Source organism: Corapipo altera, unplaced genomic scaffold (genome assembly GCF_003945725.1).
Source record: "Corapipo altera isolate COAL_440 unplaced genomic scaffold, ASM394572v1 55, whole genome shotgun sequence".
Lineage (NCBI taxonomy): Eukaryota > Metazoa > Chordata > Aves > Passeriformes > Pipridae > Corapipo > Corapipo altera.
Window position 1 is genome coordinate 10,782,749 of NW_020884882.1, and position 26,887 is coordinate 10,809,635.

Sequence of the window (26,887 nt, forward strand, 5' to 3'; positions counted from 1 at the left end):
CTTTGCTGCTGAGGTCTTGGTTCAAGTGAGAGCTAACGGAGGGCATCACACTTCTGTGAAATGTATTTCCTTCAAGAAATTGAAAGGTCTCAAAGGCTCAGGGTGCATATTTGAGTTAGTGTATATATGCATGTATTCATAATTTCCTGTGGCAACTGTCATCCTCTTTTTATTAAAAATTTCTCACACATATCTACAGATATATATAAATTGCATGTAGGAGTTGTTCTCTCCTGTATCCTAAGAAGGGTGTAGAGTAAGTAAGGGAAGATACAGGACAGAAATGTGCTTCCCTGACATTAACACTACGCCTGTGTCTAAAAGTGCCACCTATAATTAGACAGTGTGAGCAAACAACAGCAATCTTTCTCCTGTTGTTTGCTCCTTTTTCACATTCAGGACTGTGGGTCACTTCTCAGCAAGTACAGGAACCTGTCAGACCACAGCAGGTGGATCTCTGCCAGCTGAGGCTTTCCTCTTCCTGCTGGGAAGTGATGCTAGAGGAGCTCTGCTCCAAACACGGCTGAGATGTAAGTGGAAAGATGTTGGCCAAGGGCAGGTTTGCAAGGCAGCCCTATGCAGACAGTAGAGACACAATGAGAGAGGAAAATAAGTCCTTTCACAAGGTTGTTCTTAATTATTTTTATTTTAAAAACATGAAATAGGAGAATTCAACAAGTTGTTGAAAGTTATGTTAGGTGAGAACCTTGTGATGGCTAAATGTATGTGCAGAACATGTGAATGAATTCAGGGTTTGCAATCAGTCTTCTTAAGATGCAACTTCAGGGTTCAAGAGGGTTTTTTCCAGCTAAAAAAATGGGAAGAACCTGTTTCCAACTTTTTGAAATATTTTCTAAACTTCAGTCTATTAAGCACAGTTTTCTAGGTTGGAGAGCTCAAATACTGAATGTGCAGGGGTCTGCCATAGCACCCATTTACCTCACAGATCCCCCAGTGTAGTCCAGACACAAGAGAGTCACTGCTGTCAGCACTGAGCCCTGCACAGGTTACCTGGTGTCCACAGACAAAGATAATCCCAGGGCTCGGAGCTGGACTCCTGCAGGAGAGAAAAAAATCTGTCTCCCTTCCACAGAAGAATGCAGGCACCAAATGCACTTCAAATATACAAGCTCCTAGCAGGCACTAGTGACATTTAAGCTATAAAAAAATACTTTTGTTTCCTGCTGAAACCTTATGAACTATGATTTGACACCTTTTCCACAAGCTTTGGAGGAGCTGTGCTGAAGGAGGGAGGATTAGCCTTGAGGCAGGGCATGAGCAAGGACAGAAACTGGGGCTTGTTCATCACTCAGCTGATCACTTCTCATTCCAGAGCTAGTTATGAGATATGTTAATTTGAACTGGCAGCAGATTTTGCATAAATACATCTCAGAACACCAGCCAGCCCTAACATTTGCCATGGAATTTAGTTTTCATATTATTAAAACCTTATAATGAAGTTTTACAGTGCAGATCTTACTTCAAGCTTTGCTTCAGTGACATTTAATACTAGCAGAGAATACACTCGCTACAAAGGTTGAAGGGTGGAATTTTATTACTATTAAGTGTCCTGTGCTTGACCTTAACTTCTTTACAGTGTAGGACATTAGGAATGTGGGGGTTATGTCCATAGGATTTGCAGCATCCCTCTTTTCCATGTGTGTGACAGAACTACCCAGAATTTTTATGCAGGAGCAAAGCATTTACTGTTGATGATACTGGAACTATTTCTATGACATCTTTTTGTCTAGAATGTATGTATTTTATCCTCTCTTTATAAAGGTAGTTCCACCAAAGTTGTTACCACTCTTCAGAGAATCTTCCCTGGACAGGTTTCATTTTCCTTCTGAAACCACAGGCCCATATGGAAAACACCTTCCCTGTGTGCCTGTGGAGGCTGAGGTGCTGTTGCAAACAGCACAGCTTTTGTTCCTGCTGTTTTATGAGGCTACCAGAAGGGAAGGGGGTTCAGTGCCTGGGGAGGGCAGGCACACCCAGGCAGGGAGGCAGCAGCCAGTGAAGGAAGCAGAGCTGCAGGGGCTGGAAGAGTGGGAATGAGCTGGCAGAGTGAATTTGCTACCCAGCAGCTTTTGTACCTGGGGTTGATGCCTTGCCCTTGCCTGCTATTCACAGCTCTTCTCTTGTCCCCCAGCTGTGTCAGGTCACTGGGGTGTGGAAGCTCCAGGGCAGCAGGCTGTGGGTGGGAGCAGGGGTCTCCTGTCTCTGAGGGACCCCTGCTCTGGGTAGCACTGTGGTAAGCTCACCACCTGACAGGCTTCACCTCTTATCTTCCAGTGCATGTGTTGGTGATGCTGGGAATACCAGCTCTGTGTAATTAAGACACAGCACGTCTCGTTCAGCAGGTTTTTATTCCCAAGCGTTGCTTCTCCTGAGCTCTGTGGGGACCTTTCCCTGAGCCAGGCCTGAAGGATAGAAATATGTTCTCATAAGCACATGCCAATGTGGGTGATTTTCCAGGCAGTGAATCCAGCGTGAAGTCTGAGCATCCCTGGGTATCCCCAGGCAAGGAATGAGGGAAAAACCTGTATGCTGATCCTCACTGGAGACCTGTGCTGGAAAAGGCAGGGAGGTGAGGAAGGGGCATGTCCGGGCTGGGGCTTTGCCCCCCCTGTAGTGAGGGCAAGAGTGGCTGTGTCAAGCCAGGCACCACAGTTCATAATCCTGGGTCTAGAGAGATCAGAGGGAGCTGCACAACCCTACCTCGCAGGCAGGTAACATCAGCTGCCCTGTGCATTTCCTGCTGCAGCCTGTATGTCCTGGGACCAGCCAGCAAAGGCATGTCTGGATGCTCACTGCTGTGCCAACTGAATGGACATGGTCTGTGGAAATTTCCTGGGATTAGAGTTTGCTATTTCTGTTATCATTTTTTTACAGCCTGGGCTTGGCTGGAAGCAGCTTGATCTAATAGCACCACTTACCAGGGGTATTTCCATCACAGTCCTGGGATGTGCAGTGGCTGCTGCAGGGTAGGGAAGTTTTAATATTTAATATTTTTTTAATATTTTGGGTTGTTTTTTTTTTATATTGCAAACTGCTGAGTTCTTAACCTCTTTATGCTTAATGAAATTTTATTGTTTAAATAATACTAAATAAATCCCCACTGGTACTTGGGGTGCCCTCTAAACAGGGTTCAGCAAAGTCCCTCAGTCAGACTGGGCAATAGCTGGACTGATGATCTGAAGGTGGAAAATGTTAAAGCAGCACTGAGTTGATGGGAGAAAGCCTGGTGAGACACTTGCTGGTCTCAGGATGTCCCTACCCCATGCTGTGACAGAGGAATCATTGAGAGTGAAAGAAAGGCTGACTACTCATAAGGACTCTACTGAAAGTCTTTCCCAAAGCTTTTAACAGGCAAAAAAATCTTAATAAGCAAGAAGTAGAGAAAACCTCCCTGAAACTTTAATTGCTGCTCTATAACTCTGCAACTGGCAATCTCACTTTTTACGGGTCTGCTGTACAGCTGGATCATCAACCACTGAAGATATTAGTTTATAATTAAAATGCTGGCAGTTCCTTAATTACCAGCACTGCTACAATGTCATTCACCACTCTAATTGTTTGCCTTTCTGATGGGGAGTATGAGTAATTATTTTTCTTCAAGATTTTAAAATAAAATATTGTTGGAAAGGATATGGTCATCCTGTCAGTCTGCTGGAGGGAGGAACATGCTGTGTTGGTGTAATGCACAGTGTAAGTGTTCAGCAGGTGACTCCGCAGGCAAAACTGCTTCCAGAAAGAAAAGCATCAGGGTGATATTTTCAGATGCCCAGGCTGACGAGAGAGTAGGATCTGACTTAATAAATGCTGGGATTGGTCTCTCCCCTTGGCTGCTGGAAAGCTGGGGTGGCTGTGTGGATGGTAGGGAGGTAATAATGCTGTCCAAGAGCTCAGTTCCTGTGAAGCTTTGCCTCTTCGTCTCCTATTTTGCTAAAAAAAAAAATAAATCAGAGCATCACCAACAGAGGAGCTTTTTAACCTTTTCAATGCTTTGTCTAAATGAGCAGTAGCAGGATTGTACTCTAACTTTGGGGGTTAAAAAAATTTCCCAATGGGAATGGTCAAGCATTGGAACCCAGACCACAGAGGCAGTGGGACCTTCATCCCTGGGGACACTCAAACACCCAGGTTCAGGCTTAGAGCAACCTTGCATGAATCTGAAGCTGGCCCTACTCTGAGCAGAAGTTTGAACTAGAGACCTCCAAAGATCCTTAGCAGCCAACATGATTGAACGATCCTATACGGCCAGTTTAGGTACCTTACTTTTACTTGTGAGCTAAGAAAAGGCAAAGAGAAGCAGGTACCTGTTGTGCAGGAGGGGACAGGGGGGACACAGTGTGCGAGGGACCCGGTGTGCACACCAGGAGCTAGTCTGCTATGGAGCCCCAGGAACAGGCCCCTCAGCGTCTCTCTGGCTTTAGCACACCATACACAGAGCTCTACAGCATTTTAGCAAACAAACACAGCCTGCTGCTGTTTCACTCACTGGGAATTGCTGCTGAAATTAATGAGCAGGAGAAGGACGGAGTGCTGAACCCAGCCTGCTGTGGCTGACATGGCTAATCACAGGCACAGCGACAGGCAGGGAGCAATTTGGAGATAACACAACTGGGAATCTTTCTTGTCTCATTTGCACTGACGTATCCATGTAATCAGTACATTTTGGCTGGTTACTATTATTTCTCGATGAAATTGCTGCTCTCTGGTCCGTGTGCCCGGTCTCTTCCCCCGCTGCTCCCCCGAGAGATGAGCCATTGTAACGCAAACAAGCAGAGGGTGTTCGGCAATGGGTGGTAACAGGACAGTGTGAAACATCAAGGTAGCTGAACTTTCCAGTACATCGCTAGGTGTCAAGACAAATAATAACGAGTATTTACTCCTCAGCAGTGACTCTGTGTTTGTATCATAAGTAGAAGCAGTGGAGGGGGCTCTGGGCTGCCTTGAGAAGCTGTGGTAGCAATGGGTGTGAGGCTTTGAGCTACGGTCGGAAAAAAAGGGAGTCACTGAGGTATGTGTGTTGATTTAATCAGTTTAAGCTTCCAGAAGAGCTTTGTACAGTGTAACCAGCAGTCTGCAATGTTTTCAGTTGCAGGCTGTGGGTGTGCAAACGTGCAAGTATGTCTGTATACATGCACATACAGAGGCTGTATATTTAGTCCTAGAGAACGGGAATGACAATCAGCACAAAGTTAGTTGGCTTTGCTTTTCCTTTCTCTTTCTTTTTTGCTTCCTTTCTCTTCTTTCCACTCTTCCAAGACAATAAGCCCGCTGGCTCTCATCCCTTCCATGATCATTCCCTGAGGGCACCGCAGTGGTTTGATGCCACAGCCTGTCTTTGAGCCCTCTGTCCTGAGGATTTGTTATGTTCTAGCTATTTGTCCCCATGGAGCTGTGTCCCGCAGTTTCTGTTTGCCCCCAGTCAGGCTTGGTCTGCAGCTGACTACATGCAGGTTACAAGGCTTTTGAAATCCCCTGCCTGCTACTTGCATTAGCAGGAGAAAGTAAATATTCCCACTGCTTTTTAGCAATTCTCATCCTCAGGCGCTGTTAGTGGCATAAACCATCTATCAGTTGGCAGCAGGCTACGGCAGGAACTGGCACACTTGAAAAGCCCATGACATCGGATTAAAGCATCCACAGGCCAAGTAAACACTGGTGAAGCCCAGGCCTGTGGGGGCAGGGAGCAGGCAGCTCCAGGCAGTGCCCGCAGTCCCTGGCTGTGTTGCTGAGGCTGGGCTTGTACAGTGCAGCTTTGCTTCTGGTCCCGCAGTCCAAGCTCTGAGGAAATACTGTGCTGCCAAACAACCCTGCTGCTTCCCTTAGGATTTTACTCTCTAACCAGGCTGTGATGTTTTCATTTTTTCTCACTCCACTTTTTTTTTTATCTGAGTGGCTTTGCAACCTCCCTACATCATTTGCAGCACAGGCCTTTACCCAGATTGCAGGAGCAGTGAGATTTCCTTCTTAAAACTTGCTTGTTGGGTGCTACCTCCAGCCTTTATATGCTGTCTAGCAAATCAGCATCACATGAGAGGCCTGAAATAGAGGTGAACAGTTTTCCTTCATCGTCTATTGCATTATTTGGTGTAGGATGGTACAGGCATATCAGTGTTGGCTGATGCACTGTAGGGTTGGTGTCTGGGTTTAGTCCTATCAAGCTTAGGGAATGTCTCTATGTATCTTGAGAGATGATGCAGTGGAGCACAAATCCCCTTTTTACATCTCTTCATTCAGTAAATATGCTGGCTATTTACTGGAGCAAAGAGATTACATGAGAGTTTTTCCCCATGTGCCTTGAGATCCTTTGACGTTGCTTGGTGTGCTTAGTGCAGCAGCTGGCAGGTTTGAAGGGTTAGGCAGTAAAGGAGAGAAAGGGAGAGAACCTCTCACAAGCTAAATACAATCTCTCTATTAAAAGAGGGATTTGCTGTCTCTTACACCATCCTCCTGAATGAGTAGAACTGAAAAGTCAAACCCAAACACCCCCCAAATATTCCACTCTGCTCCCCCAGCTCTTCAAGACTGCCTTTACACCCAGGCAGGTCCTGGAGAGCTCTGCCCATGTGGCGAGCCCAGCTCCTGTGCCCCCTCACTGCCACCCTCTGCCCTGTGTGCACAAGCTAAAGGACCCAGGGGCATTGCCAGAGCCCACACAATGTACAGGAAAAAAACTTTCCTCTGCTTTGCTGGGTTTTGTGGGGCTGGGAAAGGTTGGTTCTGGGGATTTTGTTCTCTTTGTCAATGTACCAAGAAGTGTTGGGAAGAACCTGTTTTTCCATAAAAGAAACTGAATGAATGTGTGCCCTGGATAGGCTGAGTCCTGAGTTGCAAGACTCATTCCTTCAGTGAATCCTGCTGCTGTTACATACCAGCAAATAGTTTTGATGCTCACATCTTATTTGACCAAGGCACAGGTCTCCCAAGGAAAGTTTCTGTCATCAGGACCGTCAGTTTTCCTTAAATCGCTTTTCAAGTTACCTCAATAACATGACACACTGGTATGTCAGAAGGGTAGAGATGTCACACAGCTCTACATGCTTTGAAAAATAACCTGCACGTATCAGCCACCCCAGGGAAAACCTCCAGCATAACTTGTCTCCTGGGGCATTCATGGGTGTGTAGGCAGGTAGTGGATGCTCCCACTACAGGAGATGCTCCCACTTGTAGTTTTGCACCTTGCTGGGTACTGGGGCCACTAATGACATGGATGGCAGGAGTGGTGGACCCAGTGCTTCACAGCCCTTCCCATTTCCAGCAGTCAGAATAACAAAGCAAAAGAGAATTGATCTGAACGTCTTCTGCAAATTTATGCAGAATGACTCAGAAGATACTGAGGTTAACAGGCACTAAGAAAGAAAACAAGACTTTTTTTTTTTTCATGTTTCCTGTTAAATAAGTTAAAACATCTCCACTTGTGAATTTCCACTAGGCTGTAAAAGTTTCCTGAATGCAACTGGGAGAAGCTGCACTGAACAGTGATGGTTGTTTCCATGTGTTGTGTCTAAACTTGTCTCTTATGCTTGGTAATCAACCAGGAGCTTTTGCTTTCAGCTTTGAAGCTTATTGTGGTTTGGGATTTTTTTAGCAACAATACAATGCTTTGGAGAAAATACATAGTTTGGAATAGGAGTTAACACATGGGGATTTTGGTGCAGCAAGTTCAGTGTAAAGATGAATCTCACTTAGGTTCATATTAGGAGATTTAAGTGTAGTAATGCTTTATTGAAGAGTCATTAGGAAGGTGCCAGATCATAAATTATACGTTGTTTTTTATTCCAAATGAGCTGCTAGTGGGGCTTATTTGTTACATTCAGTACACGCTGTTATTTCCAGCATGAACTTCTGCTTTGTGTCCAGAAGAGCCCAATCTTTCTCTTCTTGGAGATAAACCATAATTTTAAATTCTCTAGGTGGTGACTTTTTCCTTGCAAGCAAACTGGCAAAGCATAACAAAGGTTGATAGTTTTCCTTTCATTTTTCCTTTAATGTGAGAGCCATTTAAAAGCATGTGTCTGGGCTGTTGACTATTTTAGGAATTCTCACGCAGTTTGCTTTTAGCAAACTTTTGCCAACTCTCTCGCTGTGATGCTGCAAATTCTGACCATCCCAGTACTGAGTGATTCTGAAACATCTCTTGCCTTGGCTTCGGGCTGGCGGACTTGGGTGTGTTGGAGGCAGCAGTTTAGTGTACCAGGGGGTGCTTGGTCCCTATTGCAAGCACTGTCAGGCTCTGCTCTTCCAGTCCTTGCATGGAAGAGGCAGTGTGAAGGATTGGGTATCTTATCATCAGTAGGAAAATGAAGTATTGAATGTGCTTGTGTCACAAGATGGGGCATCACAAAGAGTGAAGGTTTCAGCATTGCACCTTCTGCTCCTTGGTAATGTTTTACGTGTTTTGGGGCAGTTTAGGAGAGGCTTTGAGAATCACCATAGTTCAGGAAAGACACTGAAAATGAAGTGCAGGGGTGAGCAAAACCCTCTTGGGGCTGTGCTACACAGGGCCAGGAACTGGACTCGATGAACCTTGTGGGTCCCTCCAGCTCTGGATATTCTATGAGTCCCCGGGGATTTAACTCCTCCGGACACTGGTGGGACTGTCCGCGCGTGGGAAACGGGAACTAAACGAAAAAGAAAAGCTCTGGAAAGGGCTGGCGAGGCCGGGGAGCGCCGGGAACGCGCACGGTGGGATCCGCGATTCCCGGGCAGCCCGGCCTCTGCCGCCCCCTCGCGGCTCCATCGGGAGCGGGATCCGTGCGCGGGAGCCCGGGCCGAGAGGGAGGCGAGATAAACAGCGGGAGCCGGGGTTTCTCCGGGCGGTTTCGCACCATTAGGGCATTTGGAATTCGTTTTGTGCCTGTGGGGTGTTAAACAAGTACTCCCCAGCTCACCCTGCTCTGCCGCGCTCCGGTACGAATCCATGATGGACCACGGTGGGGACCAGTTTTCGGGCTGTTGATAAGCCCACTTAGATGATCCCATGGGTGGTGTCTGGCAGCTCCCAGGAGTTGCTGTGGTTTGTGCCATCCAAACGTGTGCCCCCCCCCCAAAGCTACTCAAATACAGACGTAACAAATGTAGAAAAATTAGTTTGTTCCCAAGTTCCGTCCTCGTGGATCCCTTGAATAACACCAGCTCCTGTCATTCAGACAGCAACACCAGCAGCTGCCCAACACAACCAGTGCTCTGGCTTTGGCCAGGACAGGCCTTTAGTTCCTTCTTCCATGAAACAAGTCCCCCATCATTTCACCTGGCATAGGGGTCTAAGGCACCTCATCCTTCCCTTCTGGACTCTGCTATCTTGGACAGACCACACACTGCACCTCTGGCTTTAGGATCACTCTTGAATCCCTGGGAAGCTCCTTGGCATGAGGATGCTGAGTCCCTTTGGGATGCCCTGGTGTCCCATTCCCCAAGTGCCTTCAGCATGTCACCGAGCAGCCTCACACAGCCCTGCCAGGCAGCTCCTGCTGGATTCTTTCCTGCTGCCAGCAGGCAGGTGAACCAGGCCAGGGTGGACACCAGGGCAGGCTGCTCCAAGCCTAGCTTTGCTGCCCGGCTGCTGCGGCGCTGCCCAGTGCACAGGGACAGGAACAGCCTTTTTGTTCTGCCTTTACACAGTGCCCAGCCACACACTGGCCCTGGGCTAGGAGTGGAGGGACTTCTGTGACACTGATATCCTTTGGTAAAACAGACTTGGGAAATGAAGGCCGTGGTAACCCAAGGACATATTTGACAATCTGGATGAAGCTCAAAAGGTGGAGCTCTTCTCGACTGCCAACTTGCTTTCCACAGGGTGTGTTGCATATAAATCTGTAAAGTGGCTCTATACATCCTTAATGCATGTACTCTAGAAAGAAAAAACCACAGTTTTTTTTCCAGAGTAGAACTAACAGTATTTGTCTGCATTTCTGAGTTTCTTTTCTTTTTTAAACTCACGAAAAAAGGAGACCCACCTGAGACTTGAATAAAGGAGTGAGAGAAAGCATGGTACAAGCCAGCTTAAGTGATGCAAGTAATTTCCAAAGAAATGTGTAAAACAATTAGTAGAAAATGTTCAGATTTTCATGATGACACTGCTATGGAGACTGGTTTTAGGTGTTAAATGTCATCCACCTCTGCACCAAAATTCAGTCCAGGTAGCTTATGAAGGGCATTTAAAACACAAAAAAATGTTAATATGCTTTAAAAGTGTCTTGAGCCTTTGTAATTTATGTTCTTCATAATTCATATGTTCATGACAGTGACTACTCCCTGATTTGGCAATAATTTAGTATTGCTGCTTTACAAAATATTTACTATTCACTGTTGTTAGGAGGGGAAAAACACAGTACACTAAATACTTTTTGACGGTGTATTTTTTCATATTAAATCCTTTTTGTTTGCTTAACCACCACCCCAACCTGCCAAATCTGTAGTGCATGAGAAGCACTGCATGTCTGCACAGGCTCTATCAGGCAAACCTGAGCTTCCCCTGTGTTCTGAGTTGACCAGCTGTGAACTAGAAGACTTTTGACAGCTTATTAGTTCAGGGCTGCAATGTGCTACTGAAGTTGTGTGACTTCTTGTTCAGCTGGCTTGCCGTTAGCAAACCTGGAATATGAGCAAAACAAGCTCAGATATGTCTGTTCAGCCCAATGCACATAGATCCACAGCCCCTGAGAGTGGGAATTATATGGCATTTGGACTATAAAAGTCTCGAGTCTCCATCCTGGAAATCCCCCTCAGCTGTCACCGAGTAAGAAGGCAGCTCTGTCCTGTAGAACATCATTATTTTACTTGAACCATATATGCTTATGGCTCTGTCTGAGTGAGATCCAAAATGTTTTCCTTTACCCAAACCACTGGAAGGCTCGATGTTTTTAGAACAAGGCAGTGACATCACCTACTGCCCCTTCCTTCCTCCTTGCCTTACAAAAGCATAGAGCATACTCCATTCTCTTCTCTTTTTGGGAAGGTTGAAACCTCCCAACAGACTGCAGGATGATCCAGGGGATAAATTCTGCCTTCCCTATTAATAACACAAGTACCTCTGATTCTTTAACATCATGGTTACTGCTCTGCTGCTTCAGGTTTTTTTTGTGAGGTAGGAAGGGTTCCACCATCTGTTTCAGAAATTATGATGTATTTCATAATAGTCAATTGACAAGTAAAATCCAGAAGCAGATTATAAATGGTATCAGGATTAGATTCCTGGTTCTTCAAGAACAAAGCTTTTAAATCACAGTTTTAAAAGTGCCATTTCAAAATGTGACTTTTGATGTGGTACAACAAACAAAGCAGAGCAAGGCTTGGATCACTGCAGATCTTTGCATCACTTTGAGGAAAAAATTAAAGCTAGTATGGGATGCTTTTTGTTGTTTTATAACCCTTAACAAGCATTAATTCTATAGAAGTAATTTGTTTCATATGAAACTAGTAAGTTCTAAAACGACAGTTACTTTGAAAAACTAAGACCCTGCTTAGTTCAGATTTAGGTCCCATCTAGACTAAGCTATGGAAGTTGGGACTCATGCAGAGATGCACTGTCCTCAGTCTGATGTCTAGTAAGAAAAGCTCAATGCCTACTAAAATAGGAAAATCTGTGAAAACACCTTTTATTGACAATGTTTTACAAACACCTTAGTTCACAAGCATTGTGTAGAAGGTTCATCCTTTATAAACCATAATTTCACAAATTACAAAGTTTGTGAATTAACACAAAGTGCCTGTCTGCACAGATCTGCAACTGTTTTCCCCTGAAGCATAAGTAAAACAAGTATTTTTGTATAAAAATTCACAGAAGCACTAAAAAACTATTTTCAGCTCCACCTCCCTTACTGTTGGTTTCAACACAACATGAAAATACTTGGACTTTCTTCAGTAGTACTGTCAGTCTTCATATTACATCTACTGCTTGGCCTCTGCTTCCATTTGAGTTTCTTGGGATTCTTCAGCTTCTGAAAGTTTTTCATCATCTAAAATTCAATATTACTGTTAGCCAAACATGCTTGGTCATATTTACAGACTATATTGCAGAGCTGTGTCCCACTTAAACAGTTTATTTTGATTGCCTTGAATGTGTAGCTGACTATCTCATTATATAAAGTGCTATGTTCAAACAAACAAAAAAATCCTTCAAAGTTTTTAAGGATGTTACCTGTAACAGCTATTATTGGAAATATAGGGTAAATTTTATAGCATCAATTCAAGCAAATACGAGAATGCTTCAAATCACATGCCTTCTTTTTGCCTACTAATGGTTTATTTATTTCAAACTGAAGCTGTGCCTTACCCTAAAGTGCTACTTCCTTCATAAAATCCTGAAAGCTGAAAAGTAATCTATATATTCATATGAAAATGCATTCTAAAGACTAATACTTAAGAAACTGTTTGCAACATATAATAACAATAACCTTCTGCTAAAGTTCACCTAGGGTTAACAGTTCATTCTGCTTAAGAAGATCTAAATGGCCTTAGAGAATGAAAGTCTGCTCTTACAGCCATCTATGCATTTAATCAGGTCATGCTCAAAGGCTGTACCAATTGTTGTGTCTTCGAAAGACACAGCAAATATCCAGCAAATAATATTTTAAAACAATATTTCCATATTAGAGCATGAAAAGTTAGTGGTGATTTGAAAACATTAATTATTTGTATGACAAAAATGACTAATTCCTGAATTTAGCTCTTGTGTATGACAGCTTTATTAGTCCCTCCTCTATCACAAACTCACTGTCTGAGTAGGTCAGTCATTTACCGTTCCTGTATTTCAATTTCTTTTTAGTAAAGCCTCAAATGATACCATGATGGCAGTGGTATTTTCAAAGCTATCAAAACAGGAATTACACAAATATGTTTGGAAATAAGCACGAGAATAATTTTCTGTAAGAAATACTTTCTCTGTTTAAAAAACAAACAAACAAAAAAACCCCCTAACCTGAAATTGCTATTCTCCACCCCCACATTTTAAAGAATTCTGCTGCCTACAGATTAACCTGAAGCTAGTCAGGAAATGACACAGTGGGTAGCTTGTAGAAGAAAAGGCTCTGGACTACTACTGGGGAAAAAAATGCTGCCGATGCAAGAGGTCACCAACCTCAATTGCACAGAGCTATCCCACTGCTGGAAGCTGTGAATCCTTTTGATCCACTGAAACCCAACCCAGTCATATCTATTACCCAAGAACAACACTTACTCTCCAGGGTTTGCTGAAGTTCATGGATAGTGCTCAAGAGAACATGGAACTGTTTTCTTCTCAGCTCCAACTGGAACGATAAAATGTGTATTGTAGGAAACAAAGAGCCAAACAACCAATAGCAGATTCTCCATTGTGTTCCTAATAAATTATTATATAACAATCTCTATGAAAGACCTACCTTATCTTCAACATTTTCTTTAATGTGAGAAAGGTTTTGCAGTTCTTTTCCCAAAGCTTCCAGCTGCCTGAAAAGAAATTGCCACAGTGTTTTTAAAAAGTTCTGTAAAATTCTTGCAAAGCAGATTTGAACTAAGTAGAGGAAAAAGAACAATTAAATAAACAGCATATATACACAAAACATAACAAGTGAAACAATATAAAGGTAAGGCCACTTCATGTAAATGTTAAATTATTATGTTCTAAACTTGTAATTTCAGGATTCTTACAAAAAAACAGGCCTCCAAGCTGGAATACAGTTGTACACTGGGCATTTGGACTGTAACAATCTAGTCTTGCTACAACATATTATTTACTTCACCATACAATGAAAGTTAGAGAAGCAGATTCATAGAATCATAGAATATCCTGAGTTGGAAGGGACCCACAAGGATCATCAAGTCCAACTCCTGGCCCTGCACAGGACAGCCACAACAATCCCACCATGTGCCTGAGTGCTGTTCAAACACTCCCTGAGTGCCCTGAGGAGCCTGTTCCAATGCCCTCTGGGTGAAAACCTTTCTCTTCTCACTTGAACTCATCATGGACCACCACAATCATTTCTGAGGCAAGCCAAGGACTATCAGGTACCCACCCCAGGGTACACCACCTTTCAAATGAGGATGGAGCACCAACTCTTACATGCAAACCTCCAGTTTGGTCCTTCTGCTTTTCCTCTGATGTCAACCATAATTTATGCTCCATGCAATGTGAACAAACTGTTGCTTTAAAGGTGAAGGGAACTGAAGCTGATCATCCCTGATTTATCAGCAGAAAGAGCCATAGAGGGGTCAGCAAGGAAATCAAATTTTTTTTTCTGAAGCACTGACAGCTGCTACCACTAAGCCTGGGTAGGGAACCACAAAAATGCCTCCAGTCCTAAGTACCTCACTGTGAATGGGAAAAAGGTCTGTTTTAGTGCTTCCCGAGGGTATTGTCTTTTTTTGAGCCAGTATGCTTTGTACCTCAAAGGGAATGCCTGAGAGAGGGTTGGGTTGACATCATCCCTTTCTTTAATGGAAACAGGCTAACAGCTCATAGTTTCATACTGTGATTTTGTCAGTACTTAGTTTCTACTTTCTGCAAGATTTCCATTTGGCCAAATCTCTCTGTCAGGTGTGAGCAGACTGAAAGGACATGCAATTTTTTTTCTAGTAACATCCAAGCTACATCTGGAATTTTACTCCTTTTATTTTCTGCTCCAGAGAATTTTTGCCTAGCCTCCTTCTTTTCTAAGACTCAGTGTTATTTCTGGGCCTTCTGAACAGCCCTTACAATGCTGCATATAATTACACTGTGGGCACTGTAGTTTAGTAGTTCAGCTCCTGTCACTTCCTGAATTGGCTCCTGTGCATTATTTGTAACTAAGCTCCAAACAGCTCTTTTTGTGCTGCATGACTAGCTGTTACAAGAAACAGTACCTTAAAAGCATAAAGAAAGTATTTTTTTGAACTTTGCCCTATTGTGCCGTATAACCTGCAGGAGCTATAAATGTAGCTCTTGACATAAACCCTGATGCTTCTCCTCACAAGAAGTTTCCTCAAGTGTTTTTAGTGATAGAGAGTTCCATGAAAAGTGTGACATTGTTCATGAGGCTTCCTCTATTCTGATTTAAGGGTGGCCTTTGGTTCATTGTATGATTTCCTGTATACTTCCCTATGTCCTGCATTCTTACTAGCTGTAACTTACCACCATTTCAAGCTTCGCTTAAGAAACTTAAGCTTGGATGTGTTAAGCAAAATTAGAGCAGTCCCTCCAAACCTAAACAACCTGGTGTCCTCCAAGATCAAAAAGTATCATTTATTATAGAATTGTAGAATGGTTTGTGTTGGAAGGGACTTTAAAGATCATCTCGTTCCAACGTCCCTGCTGTGGGCAGGGACACTTCACTAGACCAGGTTGCTCAGAGCCCCATCCAACCTGGCTGTGAACACTTCCAGGGACGGGGCATCCACAACTTCTTTTAGTCCTCATTTACTTGTTTCCATTCTTAATTGACTTATTGGAAAAACTTCACTTTTGATAGTTCTTTATTAAAGCCTCACTTGATAAATTAGTCACATAATGACTAATGAAGTAAGAAGTGGTCAAGCCTCATGATAACTGCCTGTAATAACTGAAGTTGTGGTAATGAAATCAAGGCACAGGAAAGAAGTGTGTGAAATACTGTCCATGTCTTATAGCTATAAAAATGCTATTATTAGGGTAATATTATAATCAAAACTCTTCCTTTTGCTATGAAAGGCCACATAAAGTGAAAAGACAGCCTCCCTTGGCAATTTCACTGAAAGTGGGCAACAGGACAAGCACAAGCTGCACTTAAATGGGAACAGTAACCCCACTCTACACCTTTAATGAACTGAAGAAGAGCAAACTCACAGATGCAGTAAGTCCTGGAATGTTTCTGTGGCTTGATAAAGTTACAAAGATGATCTCCCAACTGCCCCAGAAGCACAGATAGCGATGCAAATTCAGAATGTGACAAGCTGCACTGTAAGTTACGTGCAAGACGAGTTGGACAACAGGTAGGTCAACCCGCATGCCAGGGCAGGTTATGCTGAGGTACAACACAGCAATTTATAACCAGGCATGCAGCAACAACTACTACAAGGAAAACATTAAAAAAAAAGACCCTAAGAGCTTTCTCCCGCTTTCTCTCATTCCACCTTACTTGCTTGTGTGTTATGCATTTTGAGTGACCACTGAATTCCTCGCTGGTGCATGTTGCAGCACTGCCCACTATCTCTCTTTTCTGAGAAGCTCATCCCTGGTAAACTGACAACAGATGTGCATTTACATCCAAGTTCACTTATTCACCTTAACAATGGAAAACTCTCAACTACAAAACTATTAGCAATGCTTGTGACAGGGAGAGATGGACGTTAATTAAAAAAGCTGATAAGGGCACAGAGACGTGTTTTTCTTGTGTCAAAAGAAATGATATAAAAGCGAGGAAAGGTCAAACTGAAACCAAGGTAATATCAAATCTGGTGACTTCTAACTTACTAGCTTATTGTAATTTAATGTAGTTTTATACTTACTTCAATGTTTCATGTCTGTCTGGATGATGCTGTATGACTTTGGCCAATGCATCATATTCTGAAAGACATTTAAATAGTTAATTGAAATAATTCTGAAAATATTGATTCAAGAATCAAAACTCAGGTACCATAGAATGACAGGATCTTTCTCCTTCTTGAAAAACTGTTTTAACATTTCTCAAATCTGTACGTAACACTTTACATCTATAAAAAAGTACCTGCAAATATACATATATAAAAATGTATATGATTTACACCATGCTATAACATTTCAAAGTAGATGATATAAACTACAGATATGATTACACACCATTATCTACTCACTTAAACTTACCTAGTGACAGTGATTCATAAAGGATAAGACCAGAAAACATGACCTTTAGATACCTCTGCACTGCTGCACACTTGGTCTTTTGTGTATGATTCATAAGCATTGGGTTTAGATACAGTCTAATGTATATGTACAGAAAATGGTGCTAATGGCACACAGGAACATTTAAGATTTTTAGAAAAAAGTATAATATGCTGCATGGATTTTTTTAATTTTTTTAAAAAATTATTACACCTAAGAACGATATTATGGTTATTTAGGCAACTAACACATGCATCTGGGATTTTTCTTTGGCCTGCAAACATCTCTCTGAACTTTTCTTTTAGATTTTCCTGATGTTGCATGTCATTGAGATCACCTGGTTCAACCTTGACTACCTCATCCACCAAAACCTATCAGCAGAGGGTGTGGAACCCATCAGCTTAAATACAGTATCCACATCCCTCCCACTTTCAAAAATTTTGAATCTATCCAATATGATGCATTTAAAAAGATAAAATAATGAAGCCCACCAGCCTAAATACAGACACTGCTCCTTACCCTGGCGATTCTTTCGAATCCTTTTTGCTTGCAGGATTTGTTTTTTGCATTCAGAAATCTTCTCATGGGCTGCAGCTATACTATTTTCTTTAAAAAAAAAGGATATAGAGTTATATTGAACTCAAAAAATACATGTAAATAAGCTATTCTGCTAAATTATAAAAGATAAAGAGCTGTTTGTGACACAGTGGCCTGTTAACTCCATTCATTATAATAGTTCAAAAAAGCTCCTGTTTTGTATGCATTTTATATACTGCTAAGATGCCCATAGCACATGTATGAGTGCTATCTAGTAAGAAAAAAAAATAAACTCCAAAAAACCTCCAAATCACTGATCAGATATACATATTTTGTTTACCAGAACTGGTTCGAGCTCATTCATAAAAAAGAAACTGTCAAACAGAAACCAATAAAATTTTCTCATATTTACCTATATCCTTATAGATTTTTTCATAATTTTCCATTTCTCTCAGGTTCATGTCATACACCAGAAGAGTTTTTCCCATCGAAAATTCACACTGTGACAAAGTACTCAGCATTCGTTGGTACTGGCTATAACTGAAAAAAGACAAGATATTTATTCCCAAGAGTGTAAAAGTACAAAACTTCATGTAGCATAAGTAACAGCTAAATAACAATTATTCAATAAATACCTTAAAGATTCAATGTATAATTTCTTGAAAGTGCAGCTAGAAACATTGTACCCATTAATTCCACCATCATGTCCTTATCAGTGTAAAGTGAGTATTAAAGTAATGAGCAGTTTGATCTAGGGCTTATAAATTTCCCAGCTAGGGTTGGCCGCCGAAATTAGTATTTTAATATTGCAGTGCTTCTCTGTACACACAAGCGTAATATTGTGTCCTCTGGGAATTTATATCCAGTACTAAAAGGGACCCCACAGTATGTTGTCACTCATCCCTTACTACTTTGACTTGTTTGTTTTTTGGTGTTCTTTTTTTTTTAAAAAAAAAGAGAACCACAGCAGCAGAAATACCAGCATTACTCTTCCCTTACAGAACAAACGCAGGACTGCCAACTAAAATATTCGAGTCATGATCCTGTTATAATAGCGGGACTCCCGGACGGATCATGCCGCGGCAGGGGAATCCTGAGGGCATTCGAGCGGTGCTGGCAGATTTCATGATACAGCCCGCAGCCTTCAGTGATTTCTGACCCGTCTCTAGCCCTCATCTCCCAGCACAGTGCTCGGCGTTTGTCCTGGAAACACCACAGAGCCATAGGAAAAGCAGACGTACACATTTCAACACGGGTCTTTTCAAAATGGATCGAGCCCTGTTTTCCGCTGCAATGCAAGCCAAGCAGTTCCAAGACTTAAAAAACCAAACCAAAACAACAGAAAACAAATACCCTTCCTCTTGAGATCCGGAATTACACCACTTAATGAAACTCTTCACCAACAAATTGATCCGCCTGTCGTCGCCAGCTCCGTCGCCATCGATCAGCAGCCGCTTGCGGATAACTTCATCTGCGGAAAAACTCCTTTTAGATCCTCTCCCGGCATGGCAGCCGCATCCCAGCGGCGCGCGCGGGGCTCTCCCAGCCCTTCAGGGAACGATTCCCGGGACCAGAGCGGGCGGATCTGCTGAACCCGGGCGGGTGCGGGATCCAGGGAGCGGGGCCGGGATGGAGGCCCGTGTGCGGGGTGAGCGGCCCGGGCTGGGCTCGGGGCCCGCGGGCGGCTGCTCCCCCGGGGGGCGGGCGGGGAGCCCGGGCGGGGGTCGCGGCCGCGGGGCGGGAGGAAGGAGGGAGGATGGAGAGAGAGAGAGAGAGGGAGGGAGGGAGGTCTCACCGTCGGTCACGGCCCCCATGGCGGAGAGTGCCGGAGCCGGCGGGGCGGCGGCAGCAGCGAGTGAGGTCAGCTTCCCACAATGCAGCCGGCGAGAGCGGCGGCCATGGAGGGGGAGGCGGCGGCGGCTGCTGGGGCCTGAGCCGGCGGGCGGCGGACGCGCGGCCCGGGGAGGGCGGGCGGGCGAGCCCCGCGCCCCGCGTGGAACCGGCCCCCTGGCGAGGGGCGGCCCCGCCAGGTGAGCGCCCGACGGGGGAGGGAAGCGGCGGTACCGCAGCCAGGCTCCACCTCCCCGCCCCCGCCACCCGCACCGGCCCCGCCGCCCCCCGCCCGGCCGCCCCGCCATGCCCCCGGCACATGGTGCCGCGCCATCGAGGCCGCCGGGGCGGGGGGCGGCCCGGCCACCCCTACGCCACGCTCCCGGCTTGGGGTGTCTTCCCTGGGGTGCCATCGCCTTCGCCATCGGCGGTCCCGTCCTCCACGCACGGGGCTCTCGCCCGGCTGCGGCGGTGCCGTCCCGCCTGCGCTGGTGGCGGTGATGCCACAGAGGTGCGGGTGGACGGTTCCACGGTGGTGCTCAGCGCCGTCGCGATGGCACAGGGGAGCAGGTGGATGGTCCCACCATGGTGCCCAGTGCCATGGACGTGAGGGTGGTGGGACCCACTGTGGTGGCTGTCTAGTCCCTGTGGCTGGAGGGAGCAGGAGTACGGGCCCCTCGGTGCTTGCTCCCTGGCGAGGATGTGCTCGTGGTGCAGGTGTGAGGGAGCCAGGCTGGCCTCACCGTGCCACCCTTGGGCTCATCCCCACTCGGTGCTGGGAGGACAAGCAGCAGGGTGTGGGACGCGCTAAATATCATAAAATCATATATTATTCTGATAGGTGTGCTGGCGAGTTTGGCTGTCACCAGCAAATAGGAACGATAGTTGTTTCCTCCTGCCCTGACAAAACTAAGGTGGTGCTGGCAAAAATGGCTGTCTAGAGAAAAGAGATATTGAGGTGTTACCATGTGTTGATTTAAGGATTTTGTCCACAGACTTGGGCACTTGGGCAGTCCTAAAGCTGGTAATGTTAGTATTGTATGTGTCATTGCATGTTAGACGTTTCCAGAGCTTGACACCTTCGTATTCCCTCTTCATTTTGGTTTGGACAGTTAAGTAGCTCATGATCTTGTTTTGCTTATCGTTTTTATTGACAATCTTAGGGTCGTGGGGGAAATCGGGGTGAGAAAAGAACAAAGTTAATGTGTCCTGTGATCTGTTCAGTTCGTGGTTTTGGAGCTATGAGTGCTTAAGAGGCGCTTTTTTGTTCTGGATAGTGGCATTTAACCGCTATTTAAGGATTTGTTGATTGTTTCAAGTCAGTCCTTTGTCTTCAACAGGCAACTGGTCAGGTTCTTTGAAAGGTGCTACTGGGAAAACATTACTAGGAGTGACATTAAAACTCTGCTTGAACTTTTAGGAATAAAGAGTTTCCAACGTAGCAAACTTGGATAAGTGATTTCTGTTCTTGAAATTTTTATGTATTTTTGTATGATTTATGTGTGATATAATTTTATGTGAAAACCTAACTCTCTATCCAGTCATGCAAAGTTTGGGCCAAAGAATGGGCCGTTAGGTATGTAAGCAGTATTAAAAATGCTCACTTTTATGAACTTTGATTTTGTTGCCATTTAATACAGTTGGTTTGAACTAAAAAATGTTTTTTCTAAGGCTTTGGTCACTATGATGCAGCCCTAGTATTTTTCCCTAAGGCTGAGAAGAAGACCTTGCTGAACTTCTCTGTGCAAATTTTATACACTTGCTACCTTTTCCTCTTTACCCAATGATTTCCTCTTGGAAGTCTTAAGCATCTTGAAGCATCCAGTTTTATCAAAACTTAATATTTTTCTTGCCCCTCTCTGAGCTCTTTCCATTTGCTGAGCCCTCTCTGTTTTTACTACAGAGAGAAGTTGGTCAGAACTGAAGGCTGTTGTAGGTGAAAATCCACAATTATTTATTTAATCATCTTAGAACTTCTGTGTGATATTCTGTCATTTAATCCAATACAATCTTGTCTCACTTTTTGTTCATCATTCCACTGTTGGTCAGATAGTCTTATTAAACTCTCCACAATGACAAATAGATAGTCTTTGAGTAATTAATTTAGAATACAGCAGTCCATGCGATTAGTTAATAGTATTTAATGACTTTTGTGCCATTCTTGTCTTCACATGTGTTACTAATTACAAGCTTCTATGAAATTCTCTGTACTGGGTCTTAGGCTCATAAGAACAATTTTGAGAACAAAGCCATTATTTTTCTTTTTGAGACAGGGCTTTCAGGCATCATCGATGTTCATTAACTTTTCTCATTTTGAATGGGAAGTAGAACTTGGTAAATACATCATCAAGAATCTCACTGAGGCTATGTATTGATGCAATAGTTCTCTTTCCTGCTGTGTTTTGCCATATTAAATATCCATGAGATGTTTTTGCCCGGGAAGCCAGTTCCAGCTTGCTGGGTTTCTCTACGCATTTGAGAATTCACAATGTCTTTGGAGTATTTCTTTTGATTTGCTCCATTTCCAAGTAGAATTCCTTATCTTGTAAGTACAAAACAACTCTTGTTTCATGTGTATGGTGTGTTGCACTGGGCTGTATACAGTCATGTTTTTGCCATTAATTCAGTGTGATGTATGATGTAGATCTCTGGAGCAGGGTTGACCTACTCTTATTTATTTGTCCTTCACCAGTATTCTGTGCAGATTCTGTCAGCTACAGTCTTTTATATAATCCTTCAACTGACCAGCAGAAACACTGAGGAGCACTGGACCTTCCTTAAAGCATCAGTAGTGGAGATTCATGCAGTAGGAAAAAATGTCTTGCACAGGGTATAGCACCTGACTCTGTGCCAGCTCTTTTGGAATAAGTACCTGTGTGTGCTTTCAACCAAGCTAAATGTGATGTCGTTTTCCCTCTTTCCTTGAATTCCTTTTTGTGTGCCATATGGTAAGACCCTGAAGCAGCTTATACATAATAATTTGTTGCACATCTGTCCTTGTCAAAAGTGTTAAATGATCCTCTGTAATGTTTCCAGGTGACTCTGGATGCAAGAAATATAAACTAGGTAAGTTTAGTACTGCAAGATGTTACACGTGTGTAGAACTGGCTCTGATTTTTCATTAGCTTTTTTTTTTTCCCTGAAAATATGGCTTTTAAGTACACAGTTTGTTTTTTTTTATTGAGGAAATCTGTTAAAGCTGAAGTTTTTCTTTCCTGAAAAACAATCTATGAGAGTCAAAGTTTAAAGTGACTTTATACCTTCTCCCTTTTTCTTTAACGGTGTGTATATTTTTTTTTTTCCCAACTGCAGAAAAAGTTAAAGGGGAAGAAGCTTTTTATAGTATTCCAGGCTATAATGAGCTCTGATTTTTAAGAGCTAAGAAAACAGCTTTAACTATTGACGAGGTGGATTTAAAATATTTTTTCCTAAGCCTCGCTAATAATTTATGAGGTGGTTTTAGATTCCAGGTTTTCTTCATGTTGAATAACTTCTAAATCAGACTGTTGTGTGGCCCTAAATCTTACAGAGATCTAAGTATAGTAGGTCAGAAACTACAAGGTATTTTTATCCAGTCCAACCTATATTCTTGTCAGAAAGCCATACCAAATTTATTTAGCGAGACCTATTTTCTGTAAGCCTATGTTTAGCATTGCTTTTTATCACCATCCTTTATTTTCTGTTGATTATACACCATGATTTTGTGCAAGACTGATATCAAACTAACCTATCGGTGTCACCCTGGGTTTTTTTTGTTTTAAATTATGTTAGTGCTTTATTTTCTTTGCAGCCTTCTTTAGCCTCAGCATTTACTGAAAACCAGCATCAGTCTTCCAAGAGCTTGTCATCTCGTTCTATAAGAATTCTTAGACACTGGCTGTCTAATTCTGCAGATATTAAAATAGTCACTCTTGGCAGATAAACCTGAAATTTTTCAACCCAGCGATTGAGAGAAAAAAAAAAGGAGTGAGTTGGTTCTTAGCCTTGTAAAAGGCTTTCCTGACATGGACCCTTGTGTTTCTGCAGAGCCAGCACATTTTCACAGAATTACAACAGAATGAGAAGGGAGGGTGAAAATACTTGTGACTGTAATGACAATACCAATACTTTAAAAATGCAACATTTTATTATCTGAACAATAATCAATTTTGCTGTCTACTGCCTGTGTTACCAAGATTGATTAAATGTACTGTTAATCCTGTCCTTTAAAAACCATGCTCTTATCAGATAATAACGTAACCACAAGTTGTGGGCTACAGGACTGGTTATATTTGTTGTCTTTTACTTTGTAACTGTAAGAAACATGTAAAATTCCAGAATTTTTGACAGAAGCACTTTGCAAAATACAAGTCCTGGAAATATTTTGTTCATTAGAAAGACATTTCATTACTACTACTTTTCTCATGAAGGGAGACAGAAGCTTATCTTACTCATAAAAAAAAACCCCAGTGCTGTGTGGTCCTTTTAAATAACTTCTTCCTAAGTAAAGGCTCTGTGCCTTAGTTAATCTCAATTATACAGGTGGCATTCTGGTATTGTCCTCTTTCAGATATCTTCACAGGAATTATGTAACATAATTCTACATCTTTCTACATTTCATATCTGGATCCTAGTGAATATTTATGAAGCTTGAAGATCAATTATTGTACATTTTAAGATGATCTGTGACGAATTTATTAAAGCTTGTCAAACTCAAGCTGGAATTGCATGACACTGGAAAGACAGGTATTCAGTGAAGAAACCAGAGCATGCAGGTGCAGGGATGCAAAGGAAAGTGTGCCTTGTGTGTGCCAAAAGGGGCTCTAATTGAGGAGTGGAATTAGCAGAAGTGGTGCAATGGGTCATTGGTCCCCTCTTCCCAGGCACTTGGTAGATTCCCACTTAGCAAGAAAGTCAAGGTGTTTTAACAGGTGCCTCGTGAAACTCAGTGGCATGAAACTACTGCAAGACAGATTAGCTGCTTAGAATTTTCTTTTAATCTAAAAATCATGAACACTGTAGACTTCAGCTGCCTGTGTGGTGCCTTCAAGATCCCCCATGTTGCGTTCTGTGATTTAAAGTGACTCAGGGAATTTTAGGGTGGCATTTCATGCTGTTCTGTAATTCTGTTTCATGTATTTTGTAAGAAAGCAGGCGTTTATTCTTTTGGAATTGTTTTTGGCAGGATTAGTCAATTATCTAGTAGCCTCTTGGTTTGTTGGCAGGATATTTTCAGGGTGACTTTATTTTATTTTTTTCTAATGAAAAAGAGCATATTTTTATTTTTTTTTACTTCCCAAGTCCTTCGGTTCATGGCTTTGATAGTGATCAGTGTCGTGCCAGAATTTTCAGAGGAAGAAGTAGATGTTGACTGAGGTTTTACTACTGACTTAGATGAAAATTTGTCTTTGCTGGCATTGGGCCACATGGTAAATGTTTGTATTTAACTGTGGTTGGAAACATTGGATGCACAATAAGACAGTTGTGAATATCATATTTACTTCTATCATGTTAAAATAAATGTTAGTGCTACCAAAGAAATTTTGTACGAAGATTACAAGGGAAAACAGGCATTTCCTCCTTTGAAAGAGTGCTGTTTTCTGAATCACGTGCCCAGATGCTTTGACTCGGCTAAGAAAGCTGAATCAGAGCTATTGCGCAGCTTCTGAGTCAGCTTTTCAAAGTTTAATAAAATTAGTTGGTTCAGTTTGTTTTCTTTCTTCTTTTTTTTTTTTTTTTAATTTTTTTAAAAGCAGTCCAAATCTGTAAAAGAAGACGTAGAAATTTAGTAAGACTTAGAGCTTGGCTGTGTTATGGACAGTAGTTGAAAGAAAGGCTTCTATCTCAGGAGATGAAGAAAGAGGGTATCAGGTCTCTATCGATAAACATCTGTTTCTCATTTTAAATTTGGTTTATATTTTGCTTTGGATTATTTTGTGGTTTATTTTCTTGTAATAGAGAAACTCTGTCAGTGGGTAGTGTTTAAGCACAGCTACAATTTACAGTTCCCATAAAACATGATACACTGACACATGTTCTCACCCCCTGATTTCTGAGTGAGGTACAAGCCTGAGCAGTGAAACAGAAATAATTGGAGGCATGATTGCGCACTTTTAGTGATGCCTGCTCAGGTTTAGGTTTTAGGATGTCATATGTTGCATCGAATATGGATGGCACTGGTTGAGCACTGGAATGGGCTCCCCAGGGAAATGGGGCTCTCAGACATGTGGGGATTCTCAGGCCTGTCCTGTGCAGGGCCAGGAGTTGGACTCAGTGGTCTTTCGGGACCCTTCCAACTCAAGACGCTCTGTGATTCTATGAAAACACTCTGTTTCTCACCACCATTATCCCACTGATAATGACTGGAAGCAGGGTAAAACCCCAAAGAGAAGTTATGGCCTGCTTGGGAAGAAGGCACACTCTCCTCAGTTTCTTTTTCTTTTTCCAGGAGACCAAGTGTTGCTTCTAAACTTTTGTTTCAGTTGCTGTCAAAGCAGATGGTTTAAACAAATATTTCAATGATGAGAGGGGAACTTGGCATTTCCAGCAGAGGCTCTCAGATCCAGAAGGGGCAGGTCCAGGTTTTGGCATTTCCTTACCTGTCTCAAGTTTATTGTACCAAAGGGAAGGTTGGTCTGGCTGAGGCCAGCTGGCTCGTGATTCCATGAGGGTGGAGGGGGCCGAATGATTTAGTATCTGCTCGTGTTTTGTTAAAATTATACCAGCCAGAGCACCTTTGAAGGAGATGATGAATCTGCACATTTTCTATGCAGTAGCTGAAGTAGGAACATGCTTAAATCCTGCCTCTATCCAGGGCTAAGCACCTTTCTCTAGGGAGCATTTTGGATTCATGCTCTCTTGAAATTAGGATCATAAGCCCTTTCTTTCAAAAAGGGAGCAAAGGTCAATCTTTGCTTTCAAAACCCAGGAGGTGGCGATGGTTCTGGTTCCCTTTTCGTCATTAGCAGAGCTGTTATCCGCTAGACTGCTCACCACATGTGTGGGAGACTTCAACCCAGCTATCCTCCTTCCTGAGGGGATTAATGCCCATAATTCTTTCCATCAGAGTGAATTTTGTAATCACCAGACTGTTGACTAGTATGAGGTGGTGTTGCTGTGAGAAAGACAAACTGAACACAGTGGTGTAGCCCAACACAGGAGATATTCGATGACTGAGGACTAAGGTGTTTAAGGGAATAATCCATTAAAGCAAACTAGTAATTTCAGAAGTGAAGAAGAACAATCAAGATAATTTTTGCATTGCAGGTCAGGTTCTGTTCAAGATGTATGAGTACTTCCCTGGTGATTTCCATACTTTATTTGCAAGCGGGGATAGAATTTGAGTTTGGGAAGTATAAGAAACAGAAAAAAACAACCCGAAACAAGTTGTGGAATAAAGTAATCTTCTTTGTAAAAAAAATGTTTTGGTGAGTTGCAAAAAGTAAATACATAAATTAATGTCAAACATTGGGAAAAAGGGGAATTAGACACAAAATACATTCTCTATGAAGTGTGTGTGTATACATATGTATTTATATATACATGTAAATTTTCAATTGAGATATGAAAGTGGTTATATGTGTGCCCAAAACACTGAGCCCGAAGTTTTATTTCTCTTAATAGTAGTTACAAACATATGTAACAATGTATCTATTTTTATAATAGTGTTTTAACTAGGTTACAAGGTAACTTTTCTTATAATAATGGTTCAGTAAAGGTGACATAAACACCTTTCAT

The 26,887-nt window shown here is 42.7% G+C and overlaps 2 protein-coding genes across 5 annotated transcripts in view; one reads left to right on the forward strand and one right to left on the reverse strand.

Annotated features, from left to right (window-relative positions):
* Window positions 1-11,588: 11,588 nt before the first annotated feature.
* THOC7 (THO complex 7) lies at window positions 11,589-19,401 on the reverse strand. Its single transcript, XM_027640652.1, has 8 exons — window positions 19,137-19,401; window positions 18,695-18,812; window positions 17,754-17,881; window positions 17,324-17,410; window positions 16,453-16,510; window positions 13,374-13,440; window positions 13,193-13,262; window positions 11,589-11,972 (listed from the first exon to the last, which is right to left on the reverse strand). The coding sequence occupies exons 1-8, from the start codon at window positions 19,153-19,155 to the stop codon at window positions 11,905-11,907; spliced, it is 615 nt and encodes a 204-aa protein (XP_027496453.1). The 5' UTR covers window positions 19,156-19,401; the 3' UTR covers window positions 11,589-11,904.
* Window positions 19,402-19,710: 309 nt separating this feature from the next.
* Window positions 19,711-26,887, forward strand: part of ATXN7 (ataxin 7) — an 86,349-nt gene continuing 79,172 nt past the window's right edge. For 2 of the 4 annotated variants that reach the window (XM_027640646.1, XM_027640647.1), the window contains exon 1: window positions 19,712-19,888. The gene's annotated coding sequence lies outside the window, so the exon portion shown is untranslated. Of the gene's footprint in view, window positions 19,889-26,887 lie in introns of all 4 variants that reach the window. The other 2 variants (XM_027640649.1, XM_027640648.1) reach the window with 2 other exon arrangements.

Coding starts and splice junctions, on each gene's coding strand:
- THOC7 (XM_027640652.1), bottom strand. Junction 17,882..18,694: donor TCCGGATCTCAAGAGGAAGG/GTATTTGTTTTC, acceptor GTCTTTTTTCAG/TTATAGCCAGTACCAACGAA. Junction 16,511..17,323: donor GATTCGAAAGAATCGCCAGG/GTAAGGAGCAGT, acceptor AATGTCTTTCAG/AATATGATGCATTGGCCAAA.